Source organism: Daldinia childiae (assembly GCF_008694065.1).
Source record: "Daldinia childiae strain JS-1345 chromosome Unknown Scaffold4, whole genome shotgun sequence".
Taxonomy (NCBI): Eukaryota; Fungi; Ascomycota; class Sordariomycetes; order Xylariales; family Hypoxylaceae; genus Daldinia; species Daldinia childiae.
The window spans coordinates 3242047-3261202 of NW_022984645.1; the positions used below are offsets into that span (position 1 = coordinate 3242047).

At 43.5% G+C, this 19156-nt stretch overlaps 4 protein-coding genes across 4 annotated transcripts; 2 read left to right on the forward strand and 2 right to left on the reverse strand.

Moving 5' to 3' along the window:
• Nucleotides 1-1047: 1047 nt before the first annotated feature.
• Nucleotides 1048-2401, reverse strand: GL218_05175 (Cholesterol 7-alpha-monooxygenase; the record flags this gene model as incomplete). Its single annotated transcript, XM_033581821.1, has 3 exons — nt 1048-1268; nt 1351-1811; nt 1869-2401. 3 exons carry the CDS (start codon nt 2399-2401, stop codon nt 1048-1050), a joined length of 1215 nt encoding a protein of 404 aa, XP_033435809.1.
• Nucleotides 2402-3958: 1557 nt separating this feature from the next.
• On the forward strand, nt 3959-4936 carry GL218_05176 (uncharacterized protein; the record flags this gene model as incomplete). The annotated part of the gene is made up of 1 exon (XM_033581822.1): nt 3959-4936. The coding sequence occupies one exon, from the start codon at nt 3959-3961 to the stop codon at nt 4934-4936; it is 978 nt and encodes a 325-aa protein (XP_033435808.1).
• Nucleotides 4937-8761: 3825 nt separating this feature from the next.
• GL218_05177 (Ankyrin-2) lies at nt 8762-12367 on the forward strand (the record flags this gene model as incomplete). The annotated part of the gene is made up of 2 exons (XM_033581823.1): nt 8762-9365; nt 9654-12367. 2 exons carry the CDS (start codon nt 8762-8764, stop codon nt 12365-12367), a joined length of 3318 nt encoding a protein of 1105 aa, XP_033435807.1.
• A 717-nt stretch (nt 12368-13084) lies between these two features.
• On the reverse strand, nt 13085-14777 carry GL218_05178 (Sugar transporter STL1; the record flags this gene model as incomplete). The annotated part of the gene is made up of 5 exons (XM_033581824.1): nt 13085-13460; nt 13541-13847; nt 14088-14338; nt 14400-14648; nt 14704-14777. 5 exons carry the CDS (start codon nt 14775-14777, stop codon nt 13085-13087), a joined length of 1257 nt encoding a protein of 418 aa, XP_033435806.1.
• Between the last annotated feature and the right edge of the window lie 4379 nt (nt 14778-19156).

Here is a 19156-nt window from a genome sequence, read left to right on the forward strand (position 1 = left end):
CACAGCAGTCAAATTAGAGTAGAGGAAATCGAGTTCAACTCTGGATGAAACTTGGGGGGGTATGATTTGGGATTTGGGGGAGAAATGTAAGCCACCTCAGTGATCTCATAGGTGCACCAGACCTGCCTTATAGGATCGTACCTTTTTTACGGAGGGGTATCGCGAGAATGTCTCTGACATATAATGCGCCGTAATGATTAGGAATCTCTAACACAACGGCGATGCAGAACTCCTTCGACTACAACGCCCATATCTTGATATGAAATAACTTACCATATCAGGAATACATTAAGGTCTGCTTGGGACTATTGATTCTACCCCAGAGACGGGAAGGCGACGAGCCCAGACATGTGAGATCCCACATCAGACAAAAGGACGACCCCTCCAAGACCCTCTAGGTCGGGAAAAGGTAGCACTGCATCTGGAGCCATGCTGACGCTTAGTTCATCATACCCTCCATCACAACGAGTTGTCCAATAGAATGCCCAGGAATAAAACCGTTAAAGAAACCGTTCCATTACGGTTGAGGTGGCGGGCTATAATTCTGATCTTAACGTCCCGCCACTTTAGGACTCTTTCTATTTAAAGGATGACTAGTTTAGTTCTGAGAGCCTGGATATTGTACCGAATGCTACCCAATTAATAAGTACTACTACATCCTACAAGCTCCTGCAATGCGCCTGCAATGCGCCTCTTTCTAGCATTCATCCGGATGCTTCGACATTCCAGGCCACCAGCCCGCTTCATTGCCACTATGTGATGTAACTCAATGCATCAGAAGCGTGGGAAGGTAGGATAGAATCTTGTATATATCGAATGATATTACTTGTTTGGTTATACAAATCAATTATCTCGTCAGATTGAGTGCAACTCCTGGTCTCATGATTGGATGTGGATGTATGTAGACCGGCTCGATCAGACGTATGGATAATGAAGTAGGTATTAGCAATTCATCTACTGAATAGTAGGCTAGAACGAAGATGGATTATATACCGAGGCTTGCAAGTATGTACTCAAATCTAAGATTGCTCGATAAGCTTAATCATCCTACCAACGCCTCTTCCACCGAATCTTCATATCCCGGTCCGGGGGCGTTGATACCGTGCCGGCGAAGTCTTTACTGTTTCTTGGTGGCCGGTCAGACTTCTTGCCGTCCAAAGTTGTCCACTCGATGAATTCTATATCGAATTTAGACACTATGATAGCCAGGCCCATGATGATTTGTTGCCTCGCAAAGTGCCGCCCAGGGCAGACCACATTACCTCCTCCTAGTGATTCAACCGTGTTAGCCAATACACTCTTGTGGTAGTAATAGATTATACTTGTAAATTTGACCGCGGGGGAACTCACCGAATGGAAAGAATGAACTAGGACGAGCCTTTGCGAAGAATTCTGGCTGCATGGTAGGGTTTCCGGATTCATCTTTCCCTTCCACTAGCCGAATATGCCTCCCCGGCCAGAACTCTGACGCTGGGTGGCCGTTGATAGCCCAAACAGCCTCTTCATAGTGAGCTACGTCCGTGGGAGCCTGTATTAGCGACCCCTTTTCTATACGATAGCCACCAATGGAAATAGGTTCCCGAGCCTCTCGTGTTAGCATAAATGATGTGTGCATGCGTAAGGTCTCTTGGAAGATGGCCTGGAATAATGGTGATGCGAGAAGCTTTTGCGTATTAATGTGGCGTTCTCCGGTATTTGCGTCAACCGTAATGGCTTTTTGAGCTTCGACTTGTAAATCTTGTAGAAGCCCAGGTCTCTGCAGAGATTCCATTATGGCCCACGTCACCGACGGGACACTGTTTCCATTGATTCTGTACATTATTAGCACGATATACATAGCGCTACTCTAGTGTAGGGTGTGGACTTACCCAAACAACCTCGCCATGGTGTGGCCGGAGGCAGTTTCGATCGAGAGGTCGTTTTCTTTCATCCATATTGCTATCTCCCGAGAAACTCGTGCACCGAAGTGAACGTCCCAGTCTGAATCTGCATCAGGCCCATTCCAGTCAAAATTAGCCCATGCAGCGTTAAGGTACTTCGCCATCATGGCACGCAGTTTATCTCGCATCTTATACGGCCGAGGGGTAATAAAGCTAGGTAAACCCCAGACTAACTTCCCAAGGTTGGCATCTACGTCCCAGAGAGCATCAACAAGGCCTGGGTTAAGTTCAAGCATTCGAGGTCCAAACATGGTGTTAACGGCACACTCAGGTATAGTATATCTTATAAAGTTGAAAAGGTTGATAGTAGTCCACTCGGTGGTAGGGAATTCGTCAAGCCGCTTCGCTAGCACGTCAAAAAAATGCTGGCCTAGTTTATTGCTGTAGGGAGGCTGGGTGAGATATTTATCGTAGATCTGATGTTCCGTATGCCATAGACGCTTTTGATCTGGGCTGGACATTGTGCCTGGTATGGGAGACGTCAAACGACCAGTTTTGTCGTCTGCAAATCTCTTAGACTCCTCTTTAGGAACCCCCCATAACTTATCTATAAGAATGAGAGGGACTATATTTGAATTCAATGATGAATTTGTGACAAATAGCTTCTGGACAAGATTGGGTCCTGTTATCCAATAGACAGGTCTGAAGGCCAAGTTGAACCTAATAACTCTCCTCTCTCGTAACAAGGGACTATAATAGAATTAGTTTAAAGTGGCAAATTTGAGCAGCTTGGGACGAAGAATCTCACATGGCCCTATCTAGAAAAGCTCCCATATTGGTTAAATTTTGGAAAGTGTTGAATATAAAAGGGATAGGATCTTTGAGTTGCGCTGGTTCTTCTTCCACTTTGCCGATAGTCTCAGTTCGAAATATAGCAGCATAACCAACCCACAGAATAATAGCGAGTGGAATTATGAGGAGTCGCACATCCACCACGCTGGATACGCGGTCATTGATGAAATGAATATTGTCCATAATCGTTCACGAGAGTTCACTGGGTACTAAACCTCATAAATCAATCTTGAATAATGATGTAACTCACATTTCGCTTGTGGAGGGGCTCCCAATTTATAAGGTAGTCTTATTCAAATTAATGTTCAAATAGCCCAACAGGTACCTTTGGATTTGTATCCATACCTTTCACATGTAGAGATCAGCAACTGTAACCATATTCGACTATCCGTAACTATTAGAATAACCCATATAAGGTCTATTTCGGGTAGTGCCCACTTTTATAATTGCGGGACATTGAACTAACAATAATAATGGTATTTGTTAGTGCAAATGTTCACCGAACAAAATAGCGAGGCGCTTTGGCGGAGTGGTTAACGCGATGCCCTGCTATATTCACGATATACCGGAAGGCATTTCCTTCGGGAGCGCAGGTTCGAATCCTGCAGGCGTCGCTTCTAACAAATGTCAATTAATTCCATTTTTATCTTTTTACAATTAATGGAATATTTATTTTTACCTATTTTTACTCCTTATTAATAACTTCACATCCCGTATTATAAGACGAGCTACGTCATTTCTAGTTTTCAATTAATTGAAACACAGATTATAATCCCCGACTTATACTAATCCATAATTCTTATGAGATGACCCGTTAATTCTAAACGACGATTCTTTCGTTTTGAAGATCACGATGTGCCTCTTATTAGCGGAGAGATGAACGAATCGCGTGGTTGAATACGGCGTATATGCACACTCGGTTCTAAGCGAACTCATCGCTATGACCAGTCCGTTGAGTCACGATCACAATTTGATCGTCTTGGCATCTTTAGATGGTAATGCTTCGCAACGACAACACGTCTTTTCAATTTGTGAATAAATACCAGCTCAATTCCGGCGGTTAGATTTAATATTCGTGAATTCTCATCAATACAATTTCTCAACCAACCGCCTACATTCACGGATAGCAGAAGCAATTAGAAAACCCCTGAACAGCCCCACCCGAGATATCGTCCTAGTCATCGCGATATTTCTTAGGGAACTTCACCTGGAGTGTGCCATTGACGATGGAGGCAAAACCTCAAGTTGTCGAGGTGCCGAGTAAACATCAGTTTTCTCGCTCCACGAAAATCCTACTCTGGGTCATCCTACCGGCCATCTTTCTCGCTCTCGGTATCGCGTCGCCCCTAACAGTACTGCTTTCCCTGTTCGTCCTAACTCCGACGTTCTTTCTGCTACGGTATGACCGTGCGCGTCCCGCAGACCAGAGGACGGATATCGAGACCTTCGTTTGGACGTATGTGCTTGTCGGCACTGTTGGAGTCTTCGCTGTCGTTGTTGTTCAGTCCCTTTTATTTTACTTATTCAGCTATGCGCTGTTCCCGTCCTCAGCGCCTGCCCTTCTCGCTGAGTTCGCAAGGAGTGAGAGTCAAGTCGCTAGTCTAGATGCCGAGGCGTTAGCTTGGAGGAGACAGATTGCTAGTAGTTGGCAGTATTGGACTTTTATGTTCTTGTTTGCGTACCTTGGTGCTAGTATTCCGGAAGAGCTTCTCAAGTATTCTGGTTTAGCATACGCCCGACGCAGGGGGCGCATTACACATGAGCATAATTATATTACGTTGGCAGCCGCTGCCGCTCTAGGCTTCAGTACCTTCGAGAACATCGGGTTCATCTATGCAGCCGTGCAGGAGAATAAGGGTGTTGCTCATCTTTTGCTAGCCATTGTTGAGCGTGTAGTTATTGGTTCGCCCATGCATCTGATGGGCGGCCTACTTATCGGCCTGGGCACCGCCGGGCGGGACTTTCGCGGGAAGACCTCGAGTCTAGCACAGATTATAGGTCTTCCTACCCTCATCCATGGGGCCTGGGATTTCTCCCTATTTGGCACCAGTGCCTTAAACGGGAATGTCGGATGGATCCACCCGTACGGAAAGTCGTTACTAGTTGTTCTCGTCATTGCTGTTATTGTCGAAGGTACACTGCTTCTCGTCGTCCGGAGACGGTTTGCTAGCTGGAACTCTCACAAGGTATGTTATCTTCCATAATACTCGAGCTTAGGATAGCTAGGTTAGTATGGATTAAATTGAGGCTAACTTGCAATAGAGTAAAACGAAGTAAATAGCCTACGAAGGGAATTTTAGGATACGAAGGAAGATGTATTTTATCAGATAGACTCAGCTCATCACTTGCATATATGATACCCTACTCCATATATCTCACGGCCTATAGTATCTTTGCTAACATATTATTAAAGAGAGTACATGTTTTCTTTCGCAACTGTTAGTATCTAGTAACTAAGAGCCTGTCTGAAATTTTTCAAAACTAAGCAGAGTTCAGAGCCAACTCCTTAATAAATATATCAGCTGCCCTTTCTCCAACAGCCAAAGCTGTATCGTTAGTGTTCGCTGCCACATTACGAGGTGCAATACTAAGATCTGCAATCTTAAGGCCCTGGACCCCATACACGCTTAGGCTAGAGTCAACTACGCCCTTCTCAACTTGTGGAAGCATCTTGCACGTCCCGAGCGAGTGCCAAGTGGTGATCTTCGTACCCATTTCCAACACCAGGAAGGTCGACTACAACCGGAACACCAGCACATTCTAAGACATTCTTCTCGCCTATACCCGATCTCTCTAAGAGAGACGGCATGCCACAGGCCCCACAAGACGCAATTACTAATTTGTCTTGACACTACGGGAGACTTGATCAGTATCATCGGGGTGAAAGAGCGGGTTATGCCTAAACTCGACTCCCACAGCCTTCTTCTCGTCCAACGGGATACGTATAACCTACGATTCAACAAGTATATGCAAGTTTGGGTGTTTCTCGTCGCGAATACGGGGTTGAATATAGCATGATGCTGCATCCCTGCGCTTGCCGTCAGGCGAGATAAAGTGTTTAGCTCTCCACAAGGCATTGACAGAGTAGAAGTCTGATAGATCCTCGACCCCAGGCCAGCCTAGTTTACTTGCAGCTGCAATACACTCATCTGCAATCTTGGCCGAAATATATGTGCCACGAGATATATGAATTGGGCCGTCATTGCCGTGGACACCCTTTTCATCTTTGCCATGGTATGTTTCGAGTTGTGAAATGGGTGTTAAGTAAGGATTATCAACATTATTCAATAAGAACAGTTACCTTTTTCAGATATGGCAGTATGTCATCTGCTGACCATCCTAGCGTTTCCCACGAACCCCAGTCGGATCGCTGGGCTCGACTATACATCATCATATCAGTAAACGAGCCTCCCCCGAGCACACCACCAGCCGGCATAATGAGAGCTCTTTCCGCCACCTCCGAAGACTACTTTGTCATATAGAAAAGGTTCGTCTTGCTATCGGGTGCGAGATGTGACATGAAAAATGCAGCATATTCAATAGTAGGCATCTCATTGTTTGAACCGCCTTCAATCAGCAAGATAGATAGCCCAGGATGCGCGTCCGCAAGGCTAAGGCAACGACGCAGCCAGATGTTCCGCCTAATTTGGGACGTATCTGTTAGTATATTTCTACGGGCCTAGGGGCTTTGACGAATGATTCATACCTCCGGCAATGATGACATCGACTTCGTCAACCGCCTCCGGTAGTTTTGTGTGTAACCCCATGGTATGAGAGAAGATTGCAATCCAGTAGCTTAGTTAGTTAGGTAATTATGAACTAGGCACAGATTAGAATTCTAACACTTTGAAAATTTAGAAGTTGTTATCCGGTTCGAAGGGAGGGGTTTACTCGAAGGCTATATAACATGTAGGCTACACACTCCTAGGGGCCTCTACATGAGGACAGGTTGGACAATAAAGCGAGAAGGCTCTAAAGGCGCGATTTCAACTAGGTCTACGTGTACCGCTTATACATTGTCATAACATTCTACATGCTATAAATAATCCGATCAGGTAAAATAAATTACGCTATGGGTGCTTCCCAATACTAAGTATTATTTGTTACGTCTTTGTTGGTGCAGTTGTCGTGTTTATTATCCCTTGCTTACCAAGTCACTGCAGGCTATCCCTCTCAGGCGAAAATTTAAAGTAGTTTTGTGGCTCATTTACCTTAGTATATTTCTGTATCTTGATTTTAGATTCTAGAGAGTCGAGCCACCATGTTGCTTTTGTTATAGAATAACATGGCTTCTTTGCTCTAGACAGACATTGTTATTGTCAAGGCTGAACCTTTCCTGTTTGAAAGTGATGATTCAGTTTCTAGATACAGAGCTGAGAGCAAGAAATACTTGGTTAAATCTATATTCAGGTAGGCGTCTATCTTCGGTGCATAGCTTGAGTAAGAATTCAACTAATAAAACCCGAATAAATTCATTCTCTCCCTTGTTTCAAGCAATCACATTATACAGAAAATCCTTAAGCCGCCCCCGTTATACACAAACCGCACCTTTCCCTCTAAGTATACTACGCGCTTTTTATCTACGCATAATGAATAGGTATTTACTCAAGGCAGTATCCTACTCAACGTAGCTCATATAATTCAAGGGTTCCGTAATACTTTTACTACAGTATAATAAAACCCCATAACCTTATGGCTCCAACATCAACAGTTAGAATACCACTACAACTCATGTTAGGGTATAGGTGGTACTAGTATGAAATAGATATAGATCCACACGAAATAGATATATAAAAGGCGCGTAGCGCCGTCGAAAAGAGTAGAAGGTTAAGTGTTAAGAGATTCATACTACTACACGGCTACTACATAGCAGCGAAACTGCTGCTTCTAACATTTACTCTACGTATGACAGCCATTAAGGGGTATTTCTGACAACTCCCCACGGATGTAGGAGCCCAGAGAAGCTTGGTGTAAGAAGGGGACTCTTCAACATCTAAGTTTATCATAAAAGGCGTAATAATTGAATTATTGCGCAGCTTTTTTGTTTAAACTTTTTTTTCAGCTTGAGATGTTACATGGGTAATTTATGAAATTTGGAATTTACTTTCTTAGCCATATGCACTATGAAATCAAACATCACGTTCCAATGGAATAAGAGGATTTTATTTGATGAATATTATGCATGTAATATCGGTAGTAAAGCTGAACTACAGCCACAATGTAACCCACCGATCATTTTGACTCAATTACGTTGAGGTTATGGATTGCGAAAATCCAACTAGTCTACAGCCTGCCTATTCATGACAACTTTCAAAGCCGTCTATGCCTCTTGCCTCCCCCTCCCCCCCTCTCGCTATGTTTTCCCCTTCCTCTCTCCTCTTCTCCCTCTTTCCCTTCTTCTTACAACTTGCTCATAGTGTTACGAAAACTCAATAATCTATTAACTTAAGATCTAAATACATACAGAAATGAACGATACCCTACCTCCACTCAAGCTCCTTTCCATAGGTGAATCGTCAACTCTTCCGCCATTCCATTAGAAAGTAACTAACTCTTATAGATGGAGGAGGTGTCCGGGGCCTGGCTAGTTTGATTATTATCAAGCATTTGATGAGACAGGTGAACCCAGCCAACCCTCCGAAACCTTGTGAGTATTTTGACTTAATAGGAGGCACAAGCACTGGAGGGTAGGTATCCCAATCCGACAATTTCATGCAAATAAATTCTAAAAGACTAGAATAATCGCTATCATGCTTGGCCGCCTTCGAATGGACGTTCAGACCTGCATTGATAAATACATGACTTTATCATCAGCCATCTTCCAGCGCAAGAGACACTGGTTCCAATTCTTTCAAAGATACAAGGACAAGTGGGAGATTCGGGGAAAATTTCGGTCAGATGCACTTGAGAGGTCGATACGCGATGTAATTCAAGAAGTGTTTGGCGACTCTGAGGTGGAAATGCTTGACGACCCTACGACTTCTTGTAAAGTGTGGGTGGTTATAGATAAACTCTGAAATCATCACATAATGCTAATCATGGAGCCCAGGTTCGTTTGCACCTTTATTAAGAACCTCCTCGCTCCTGTTCTCATCAAGTCGTACCAAACACCCGATGCTGTGGACGCTCAAGCGCTTGCCGGATGTGCCATCTGGCAAGCTGCTCGAGCGACCTCGGCTGCGGCAACTTTCTTCGACACAATCAGAATCGGAAATCAGACATTTGTTGACGGAGCCTTCGGCTGCAACAATCCCATTTATGAAGTTTTTGATGAGGCTAAGTCGATCTGGCCTGACGCTATTACAAATGCGCGCGTACAATGCATAGTCAGCATTGGTACTGGTCTGCTAGACCTAAAGAACTTTGGGGATAATGCTGTCCAGTTGGTGGAAACCCTGCAACATATTTCTACCGAGACAGAGAAAACGCATAAAAGATTCCTTGAGCACCATGAGCATCTTGGCGTAGGCAGCAGGTATTTTCGATTCAACGTTACCCAAGGCATGTCAGACATTAAACTTGGCGAGTCTGAGCGTCTAGACGTTATCGAAGCAGCAGCAGAGCTCTATCTAAACGAGCGTCTGGTCAAAGACTCGGTGAAAATGTTTGTATCGAGCAGGGCACCCATGAACCGTACGTAGTACATTCAATCAAATGAAATTATTATCCTTATACGTGATATAGGTTTACTCTCCCAAGAAGAAAAAGGTCGATATCTCGAGTGGCTACGTCCTATGTATACATCCCAACTCTTTTGTAACGCCCGAAACCGTAGAAAAGTGGAAAGCAGATGGTTTATTGAAGGGCCTCTGAGGTCCTGGATGAACAAGAAAAACTCGGCTTTATGGCTCGTAGGTAAACGTCAGTCACCTGCATTAGTTGATATATCATCTTTAATATCCTGCTAACTTTAATCTACAGCTGGGGCCGGAAAGACGATTCTAAGTACATCTGCAGTTGATCTTCTTCAGAAAGACTCTGAGGTTACCGTACTATACTATTATTTCTCTTTCGCGGATAGAGAAAATCAAAGCGTCGAGAAGTTTAAAAAAGCTCTACTAGCTCAGCTGGTGCAATCTCTCATCCATGAGAATAAGGATAAAGGGGGATTCTGGCACATTCCGGTCGCCTTCCAGCGTCTGTATAGCAACTATCAACGACCTGAGGACCTTCCAATAGAACGCGTCGAGGAGACATTCTGGGAGCTACTTAAGGAGTCACCCCAAACTTACATCGTGGTTGATGCATTAGATGAGTGTTCTTGCCCAGACAACTGCGCATCGGTTCTAAACTACCTGGACGAATTTCGGAAGTATCCGCATGGCAACAATTGTACAATGATAACTAGTAGGTGGCTAGATATGATCGAACGGGAAATGCAGCATGAAACCAGGATCATGATGGAATCTGAAAAAGTTAACCGAGACATCAAGAGCTACCTCGACCTTGAGCTAAGTTCGCGGACCTATAATTGGTGGACAGACGATTTGAAAGCTCGAGTGACACAAAAGCTTATTGAGAAAGCCGGTGGTGTCTTTCGTTGGGTTGCACTCCAAATTATCAACCTCCAGTCATGCGGACGACCGGTCGAAGTAAATAAGGCCCTTGAAGAACTGCCTGAGGGGCTTGAAGAGACATATAAGGTCATGCTGACTAGGATCCACCGTCGTCACCACCAGCCAGTAATATCCATCATCAAGTGGCTTGCCTATTCCAAGCGGCCACTCCTTTTCAGTGAGGTCGCTGAACTTGCCGTATTTCGGAACGAGCAAGACGCGGAGTGTGAATCTATTTCATTCGATCCGCGTGAGAGATTTCCCAACATCCGCAACATTCGATCTATTTTGGCCGGCTTGGTTATGGTTTCCAACGTCGACGACGATTCTGAGATTCTTGAAGATAACGATGGCAGAGTTTCCTTTTCTCATTTTACCGTTCAAGAATACCTGGAAGGACCACATACCTTACCGCCTGAATTTCACCTAGACAAGCTCGATGCCCATCGATTTATCTTAAGTTCGTCCTTATCCTATATTCATTACTATGAACGTGTTAGTGCTCAAGTTTTTGACCTGGAAGTCAATAAGTTGGCGGGGCACAACTTGGGCCTAGACTTCCGTTCGAATATTAAGTCGGGCAATCAATCAAATTTGAGCGATCACGAAGACTATGCACGTTACAAGCCATTTCCGCTTTTGTTATATGCGGCCAAATATTGGTGGAGACACTGTCTCGCGTGTTGCCCAACTGATGAGGAGCTAGGTAAAACGAAGTATGGACTTGACAGTATAGGACCGGTACTTCAGCTTTCTATCGAGACAGGTCTAAATGGGAGAGGATCTGATCGCGTGGACCATCCTTCACAATTAGAATCTCTGTTAACCTCCTCCGTCTCGTCCTTTGAGAAACATAAGCAACGTCGCGATTTCAAATTCGACTGGGATACTCCGCATCCTTTGCATGAAGGAGTCAAAACCAATGACTGGAAGATCGTCCAGATCCTCCTCGATGTGGGAGTTGCTATAGACGCGAAAAATGATTACAGCTTGACACCTTTAGCCTCAGCGGCGCGTCATGGATGCACAGAAGTCGTCACATATCTGGTGAAGAAAGGAGCGGATATTGATATCGATGACAAGAACTACACTGCATCTGATCGGACCCGATACATGAGTGCAAATGCTATGAATTATTGCGCCCGATTTGTTAGCCTTGCGAACTTTCACGTCGCCCAAGCAAGACACCCGAATCAAGGTTGGGCTCCGTTACATTGGGCAATTGAAAAAGGACATATGGACACTACTAGAAGACTAATAGAACTTGGGGCGGACATTCTCAAGCGCAGTTGGTGGGGCCTCACCCCTCTTGTGTTTGCCATCATCAAGGAACAGGAAGATATCGTCAAAGCAATGATAAAGCGCAGTGGTCCGGCGTGTGTTGCATGGAACTACAATTTGAATGGCTGGCAGACACTTCACCTTGCAGCTATTTATAGGAATGCAGGCATCATTAATATGCTGCTCGAAGAAGGCGCCCAGGTAAACATAAGAGGTTCAAATGGAATGTCACCCTTAGATCTCGCTGCCATCGGGGCGCCGGCGTACTTCTTGAAAAATATACAAGGCGAATTCGATAAAGCAAGTTATACGAGGTACATGGCTCAGCATAGCGTCCACAAGGGCAGTTCTTCAGCGATCAGATCGCTGATTAATGGCGGAGCAGCTATGAAAGGTGAAAGGCCTTCTTTGCAATCCCCTTTGCACTGGGCTGCATTCTTTGGTCAACTAGAGAGCGCAAAGGAGCTCTTAGATAGTAAGGCTGAGTTGGATACTAGGAACGTAGACGACTTGACCCCCCTAGCTATAGCGGCCTTAGAGGGACACAGTTCCGTGGTACGAGAATTGATTTCTCGAGGAGCCAATGTCAATGCAGTCGCCAAGGATAACAAATCACCATTGATACTAGCAACGGTTATGCGACATCCACATGTATTAGGACAGCTATTAAAAGCAGGGGCAGACACTTCAATCAAGGGCAATGATGGAAAGACAGCCTTGGATATTGCAAGAGATGCAGGAAGCCACGACTTGGAAAATATGATTACGGATTTCGGAGTGGGACAAGAGGGTGCGTAGGTCGGAACATGAATCTAGACAGCATATATTCCCTTAATCTCATTCGAGTATCGTTGATTGTAAATTCACATCTTCAAGATCTAAGCAGCAGGAACGTTTGGTCTAGGTAGGTAATCTAGGATGTCTAGTGTCAGAGATACCCCTTGATGGCTGTCATACGTAAAATAAACGATAGAAGCAGCAGCGAAGCTGCTATATAATAGCCGTGTAATAGTATAAATCTATTAACGCTTGACCTTCTACTATTTTTCGAGGGGCGCGCAGCGCCCCTTATATATCTATTCTATGTGGATCTATGCCTAATTCATACAAGTATCATACTAGTATCACTTATACCCTGACAACCTTGTTATAATTCAATAGAATCTTCACGTCTCATATCAAATAATACTCCCTACAAACGTTGATAATTTCATCATCGAAATACAATCACTAAAAATTCCTACTCGACACTAACACAGTAAAATAACAAGTATATCGTTTATTTTATAAAGTCCATTTTAATTGCTATGGACGGAAATGGTATCATATCTAGCCCAGAAACTCAAGTCATGCGCACGTATCCCTATGGTATACCCTATGGTATACAGCTATAAATTCCCAAAACACCATTGCATAGTGAACCCCATACGAACAAGACGCACCGATATACCTCATAAGGAACCCCGTGTACTCAATGATACCCCGCGACCGAGGATGCGTAAAACAAACGGGTGCTTAACTGCTCAAACCCCCTTCGTCGTGGACAACAGAGGTGTGCCTCTCCAGGTGCTTGGTAGCTTCTTCGATATCCCGGCCTTGCGCCTCGGCGAACCTCTCGGGTCGGCGGACAGAGGTAGAGTCGCGGTCTTTGTGGAGGACCAAGGGTGGGTTGTCGCGGTAGTAAGCATCTAAGTCCTCTAGAGTACGGTTGGCCGTCTCGGGGTAGAAGAGCCATATGATGGGCAAGAATAGCGCGTTTGTCACTGTCCAGATGATGTAGAACTTCCAGCCTAGCTTTTGGATACCGATGGGTGTCACTTCGACGACGATGAAGTTTGTGATCCAGTTCGTCATGGTAGCAACAGCAGCTCCCTTGGTTCGCATAGGAAGACTATAAACAGTCAGCAATTGTTCCTAATTTTGAAGATCTCGCAAGTTGTTGTTATTTCCGAGATGGAATCTTGGACTTACGAGTTGATTTCGGTTGGGTACAGCCACGGGATACCCAACATTCCTAAACCAAAACCCATGTAGTAGATGAAGAACCATACGACGGAAGCCTTAGATACTTCAATCTGGTGAAGGTAGCCAGGCTTCTCTGCGAAGTGGAGTAGGACGGTAACAAGCAAGAAGCAGACCAGTTGGATTGCAGTGGAAACCATCATCATGATACGGCGACCAACTCTTTCCACAAGAGGCGCTGCCACCAAAGACGCGAAGAGGTAAGCGACCGATGCACAAGCAGCAATAAGACGGGCCATGCTCTCGTCTAGCTTGACTGACTCGATCAACACGGTAGGAAGGTAGTAGGACATGATCTGGTTTATGTTAGTATTCTAAAACTTTCCTACAAAAATAGTTGGTGTAAGGGGTATATTATAGTGTGCATTCTTTCTGAATTTATGCTGAAGCGGAGGGAATTGACATTGAAAATCGAGTTAGGTTACTCACTACCTCATAGTTAGCATTTGTATAGAATAAGCTACGGATTGAGAATAAGATGTGCTCTTGTACATACCATTAATGCCACCAAATTGTTGCATAGCTTGAGTACCAGAGCCAAGGATCAGTCGGCGAACTGTTTTAGTTCCGGATTCAGTACGACCTCGAAGCAGATCACCCCAGTTAATCGCGTTTTGGCGCTCGTACTCGATACTAAAGACGATTTCTTCGCGCTCGGCGACGATGTAGGGATCATCAATCGGTTTATCTTCCAAATCCGCCAAGATCTTGATCGCTTCGTCCTCCTGACCATGTGCAAACAGCCATCTGTAGCCAGAGTTAGTAAACCGTACGTATTAAGAAGCTTTTATGTAGACAAAACACTCACCTGGGCGACTCTGGTAGCCATGGGACAGTAGAGAAGAGAACGATGCAGAAAACGAGCTGGAGGGACAGGGGGAACCGCCATCCGACGGAACCTCCAACGAATGACATTCCATAGTTAATCCAATTACTCAAGGAAAACCCGAAGATGTTCAAGCCCATCTCGAGCATGACAAGCATTCCTCTGTTGTCCACCTTGGAGGTTTCTGTTTGCCAAACAGGGGCAGTAGCGGTGTTGATTCCGTTGCCGATACTATTCCATAGGTCAGTTTAATGACTAATTCGTATGAAGTCCAAGTGGTGCATACCCTGTAACGATACGACCGACTATCATGTGCGGAACGCTGAAAGAGCTCGTCTGGAGAATAGCACCGACACTCATGATTGCTGTACCGACAAGCACAGTTTTCTTTCGGCCTATCGTCTCTCCGATATAAAATGCGGTGATAGCACCCAAGAAGCAACCGATAGTATAAATTGAGGTAATGATTGATAGAATGCTTGTATTCTCCGGGCCATTTAGGTTGTGGACGTCCAGATAATCTTTCGAAATAACAACACCACCTAAAGCCAAGGCGTTAATACCGATATGCTTATGTAGCATTCGTACGATGGCTACTTACTGAAAACACCTTGATCATACCCAAAAAGGGTCATGTCTGTAGCGCAAGCGAGCTACGATTATCAGCCCCATTTCTTCTATTAGGAAATAGGTGGTATTAACTTACAGTGATCCAGAAGGTCAGCCATTTACCCTTCAGCCCAAAGTAGGGCTCTTTTATTCGTGATACTGCCATCCTGTTATGAGCAACTACAGAATTATGTCTGCTCCTTAATTCGTACTCTGGAGACAGACGAGGAGAGGTTTGAAAAGTAGGTGGTTTAGAGGTAATGTCAAAGCGGAAAGCGGAACAATGAAGTACGAGTGGGCAGATGTTCTTTATATACAATTATGTACAATGGACTTGCAAAGTACCTTGAAGTACATATGTCTAGTATTGTATCCCCATATTTGGCTAAGCCGCATAGGTGATTTGTACAGTTTCGAGTGACATAATAGGTAATATGCCAGGCCGGTAATGGATAATCCAACAGGGGTTTTACTATCATACATGATCTTGTGCTTCATCAAGTTTTTGTACACTGTCAGCCTGTCTCGAAAAGTAATGGCGCAGTCTTGGCATTTCCTTCCAAAAACAACACCATATAATATATGTAAAAAAAAGCACAAAAAAAGACAACAAAAAATAGAAAAAAAATACCTATTGACTTTTTGGCTTTTATTATTATTATAAGTATTTTTTATAATTTTATTTCTATAGAAATGGTGGAATTATAAGTATATTAATATGGTATATTAAAACGTTATTAAAAATATATATTTAAAGTTATATTTTTAGCGCATTATTATCCTAATAAAAAAACTAAAATAATAAAAAGGTATAATGGCCTTTTGCAAATAAAACGATATATATTATAATTTTATTACTATTTATTTTACTTATATAATTGGTGATTTTTTAAGAAGGGTTAAATGCCAAGACTGCGCCATTACTTTTCGAGACAGACTGACTGTCTGACTGTAAAGTTGAATTGTCCAATTAAATAAGGTTCGCGTAACGGCTGTGGGGGTAGTAGCTGGGGTGTAACAGCTGGACTGGGGCCCAGAGTCTGGAGAGACAGGGATTAAACTTCGGCGTCATCCCACGCAAGAATTCCTCAAAAGCCCGAATGTGCGGAATCAGGTGACTCGATCTTGCCGCATTTAATCAAGTTCAAAGTTCAGGTCATTAACGGCTTTATGAGCGGCGTTATTGCCACAGTCGTCCCTTAGCCAATAAGCTTAACTGATTAAGGCTTGCCTCATACTAATGCGCCTCGTAACGCCGAGATATATGTCATAAGACGACCGTTATTCTAAACTCGCTAAAAAAAAGAAAGTTGTTCCCGTTTGCCGAGAATGATACCCGCTTAATTATTTCCACTTCTGGACCTTCATAGGCTCCTAAATCTCCCCATAGGCACGGAAAAGTTAGGTAGCCGTCTGCATTCCAACACCCCAAGATCTCTCCACAAACTTACACATGCAAAGAACTTTGGGGTTCCTCCGCATCAAGCCGGAAACATTCGGAGAAACCACATTACTGCATTTCTATGTCGAGTTCGACAAAATAATTCCAAACCCCTTTGTAAGTACTACGTAGTAAGCGCATTGGGAAATATTACATTTTCTGCATCTCTTGCGTTTCTACCCAAACTAAGCTCAATAAGGCTATTGCGACGTAGCGCAGCACGAGACTTAAGCTTAGAACATACGTCATAACGCATAAAGTCGTAACCGTGGGGCCCCATTTCGGGGGTTTGGGGGTATGTTGGGGCTGCAGTAGGAGGCTGAAAAAGAACATTGAAAAGAGTAAAAACCGTCATCTGCGGAGTCGCCTACCCCTGACCATGTCCAACAGGTAGGTAACCATGGATGGAAAATCCCGCGTATAATGCACTTACGCGCAGGAGACCCATGATGATCCACAAAACGGTCAATTCATCGACGTCAAACTGTCACATATCAGAAATTAAATATTGTGAAAAATGAAGTCTATTCGCACACGTGGTTTTAGTTGCGTGTGCCCCTACGCCGATTACTGCTAGTAATCACAGTAACTCTAAAGACACAGTACAGATCGACTAAAGAAACAGCACATCCACTTTGCACGTGATGAAAGCCACTACAAGCCACCACAAGCCACTACAAGCCACCATACACGGCTATTTAAAACTGTACCCAACCCTATGCATATACCCTATTTGTATTGTAATCAAATGAAATTTTTATAATTTTTAAATATTATTTTTTTAAAAATATTAATAAAAATATAAATATAAATGAAACAAAATATAAATAAAATAATAAAAAATAATATATAAAATATATAAAATTATAAAATTTTTGTATAAATTTAATATATTTATTTAAAATAAAAACCGTTATTAAATAAATTAAAAAATTATTATAATTTTTTTTTAAAATAATTAATAAAATAATTAATACATATTACGTAAATATTAATCGTCTCCCCTCCTCCCCTTTCTCTTCTCTCTCTTTTCCTTTTCCCCCTTTCTTCCTTTTCTTTCTCTTCTCTCTTCCCCCCTCCCCCTCCCTCCCCCCCCTCCCCCTCCCTCCCCTCCCCCTCCCTCCCCCTCCCTCCCCCTCCCTCCCCCTCCCTCCCCCTCCCTCCCTTTTCTTCCTTCTCTTCCTCTCTTTTCTTTTCTTTCTTTTCTTTCTTTTCTTTCTTTTCTTTCTTTTCTTTCTTTTCTTTCTTTTCTTTCTTTTCTTTCTTTTCTTTCTTTTCTTTCTTTTCTTTCTTTTCTTTCTTTTCTTTCTTTTCTTTTCTTTTCTTTTCTTTCTTTTCTTTCTTTTCTTTCTTTTCTTTCTTTTCTTTCTTTTCTTTCTTTTCTTTCTTTTCTTTCTTTTCTTTCTTTTCTTTCTTTCTTTCTTCTTCTCCTTCCGCCCTCTTCCTGCCCTCTTTCTTCCCCCTCTGTTCTCTTTCCCTGCCCCTTCCCATATCGCCTCCATTATACGTGCTTTGGACCGCATTTGGGAATTATATCAATTAATATATTTACTGGGGCTACCCCGAGGGGCGACACATCCTTAATTTATTAATAAAAAAAACTTTTTTTAATATTTTAAAAATTAAAAAAAAATATAAATATTATAAAATAATATAAAATTACTTAATAATTCTATTTTCTTATTTATTATTTTTTAATTCTATATTTTTATTTACTTTCTATCTTATCTTTATCAATATTCTTTTTAATCTTCTCCCCTCTTTTCTCTCCTCTTTTTCTTCTTCTTTCTTTTTCCCCCCCTCCCCTTCCCCCTTTTCTCTCCCTCTCCCTTTTTCCCTCTTCTCTTCTTTTCCCCTCTCCCTTTTTTTCTTCCTTTCCTCCTCTTTTCTTTTTCTTTTCCTCCTCTCTTTTCTTTCCTCTTTTTTCCTTTCCTTTCCTTCCTTTCCTCCTCCTCTCCCCTCTTCTCCTCCTTTTCTTTCCTTTTTTCCCTCCCTTCCCCCCCCTTCCTCCTTTCCTCCCCTTCTTCTCCCCCCTCCCTTTCTCCTCCCCTCCCTTTCTCTCCTCTTTCTTCCTTTTCTGCCTTTTCTGCCTTTTCTTCTTTTTCTTCCTTTTCTTCCTTTTCTTCCTTTCTTCTTCTCCTTCTCTTCCCTCTCTTTTTTCTTTTTTCTTTCCTCTTTTTCTCTTTTCCTCTCTTCCCCTCCCCTCCCTCCTCTCTTTTTCTCCCTTCCCCTCCTCTCCTCTTTTTTCTTCTTTTTTCCTTCCTTCTTTTCCCCTTTCCCCCCCTCTCTCTCTTTCTCCCTTTCTCTCCTCCCTTTTTCGCCCTTTTTTCTTCCTTTTTTCTCCTCCTCTTTCCCCCTTCCCTCTCCCCCCTCTTTTTTCTCCCTCCCTTTTTTCTTCCTTCCCTCCTTCCCCCTCCCTCTTCCCTCTTCCCTCCCTCCCTCCCTCCCCCTCCTCCCTCTCCTCTCCCTCCTTCCTCCTTCTCCCCTTCCTCCTTCTTTTCCTTCCTTCCTCTCCTCTCCTCCTTTCCCCTTTCTTCCTTTCTCTCCTCTTTCTTCCCGTTTCTCCTCCTTTTTTCTTTTCTTTCCTCTCCCTCCTCCCTTTTCTCTTCCCTCCCTTCCTCCCCTTTCCCCTCTTCTCTTCTTTTCCTTTTTCTCTTTTCCTTCTTTTCCCTCTTTTCCGCCTTCTTCC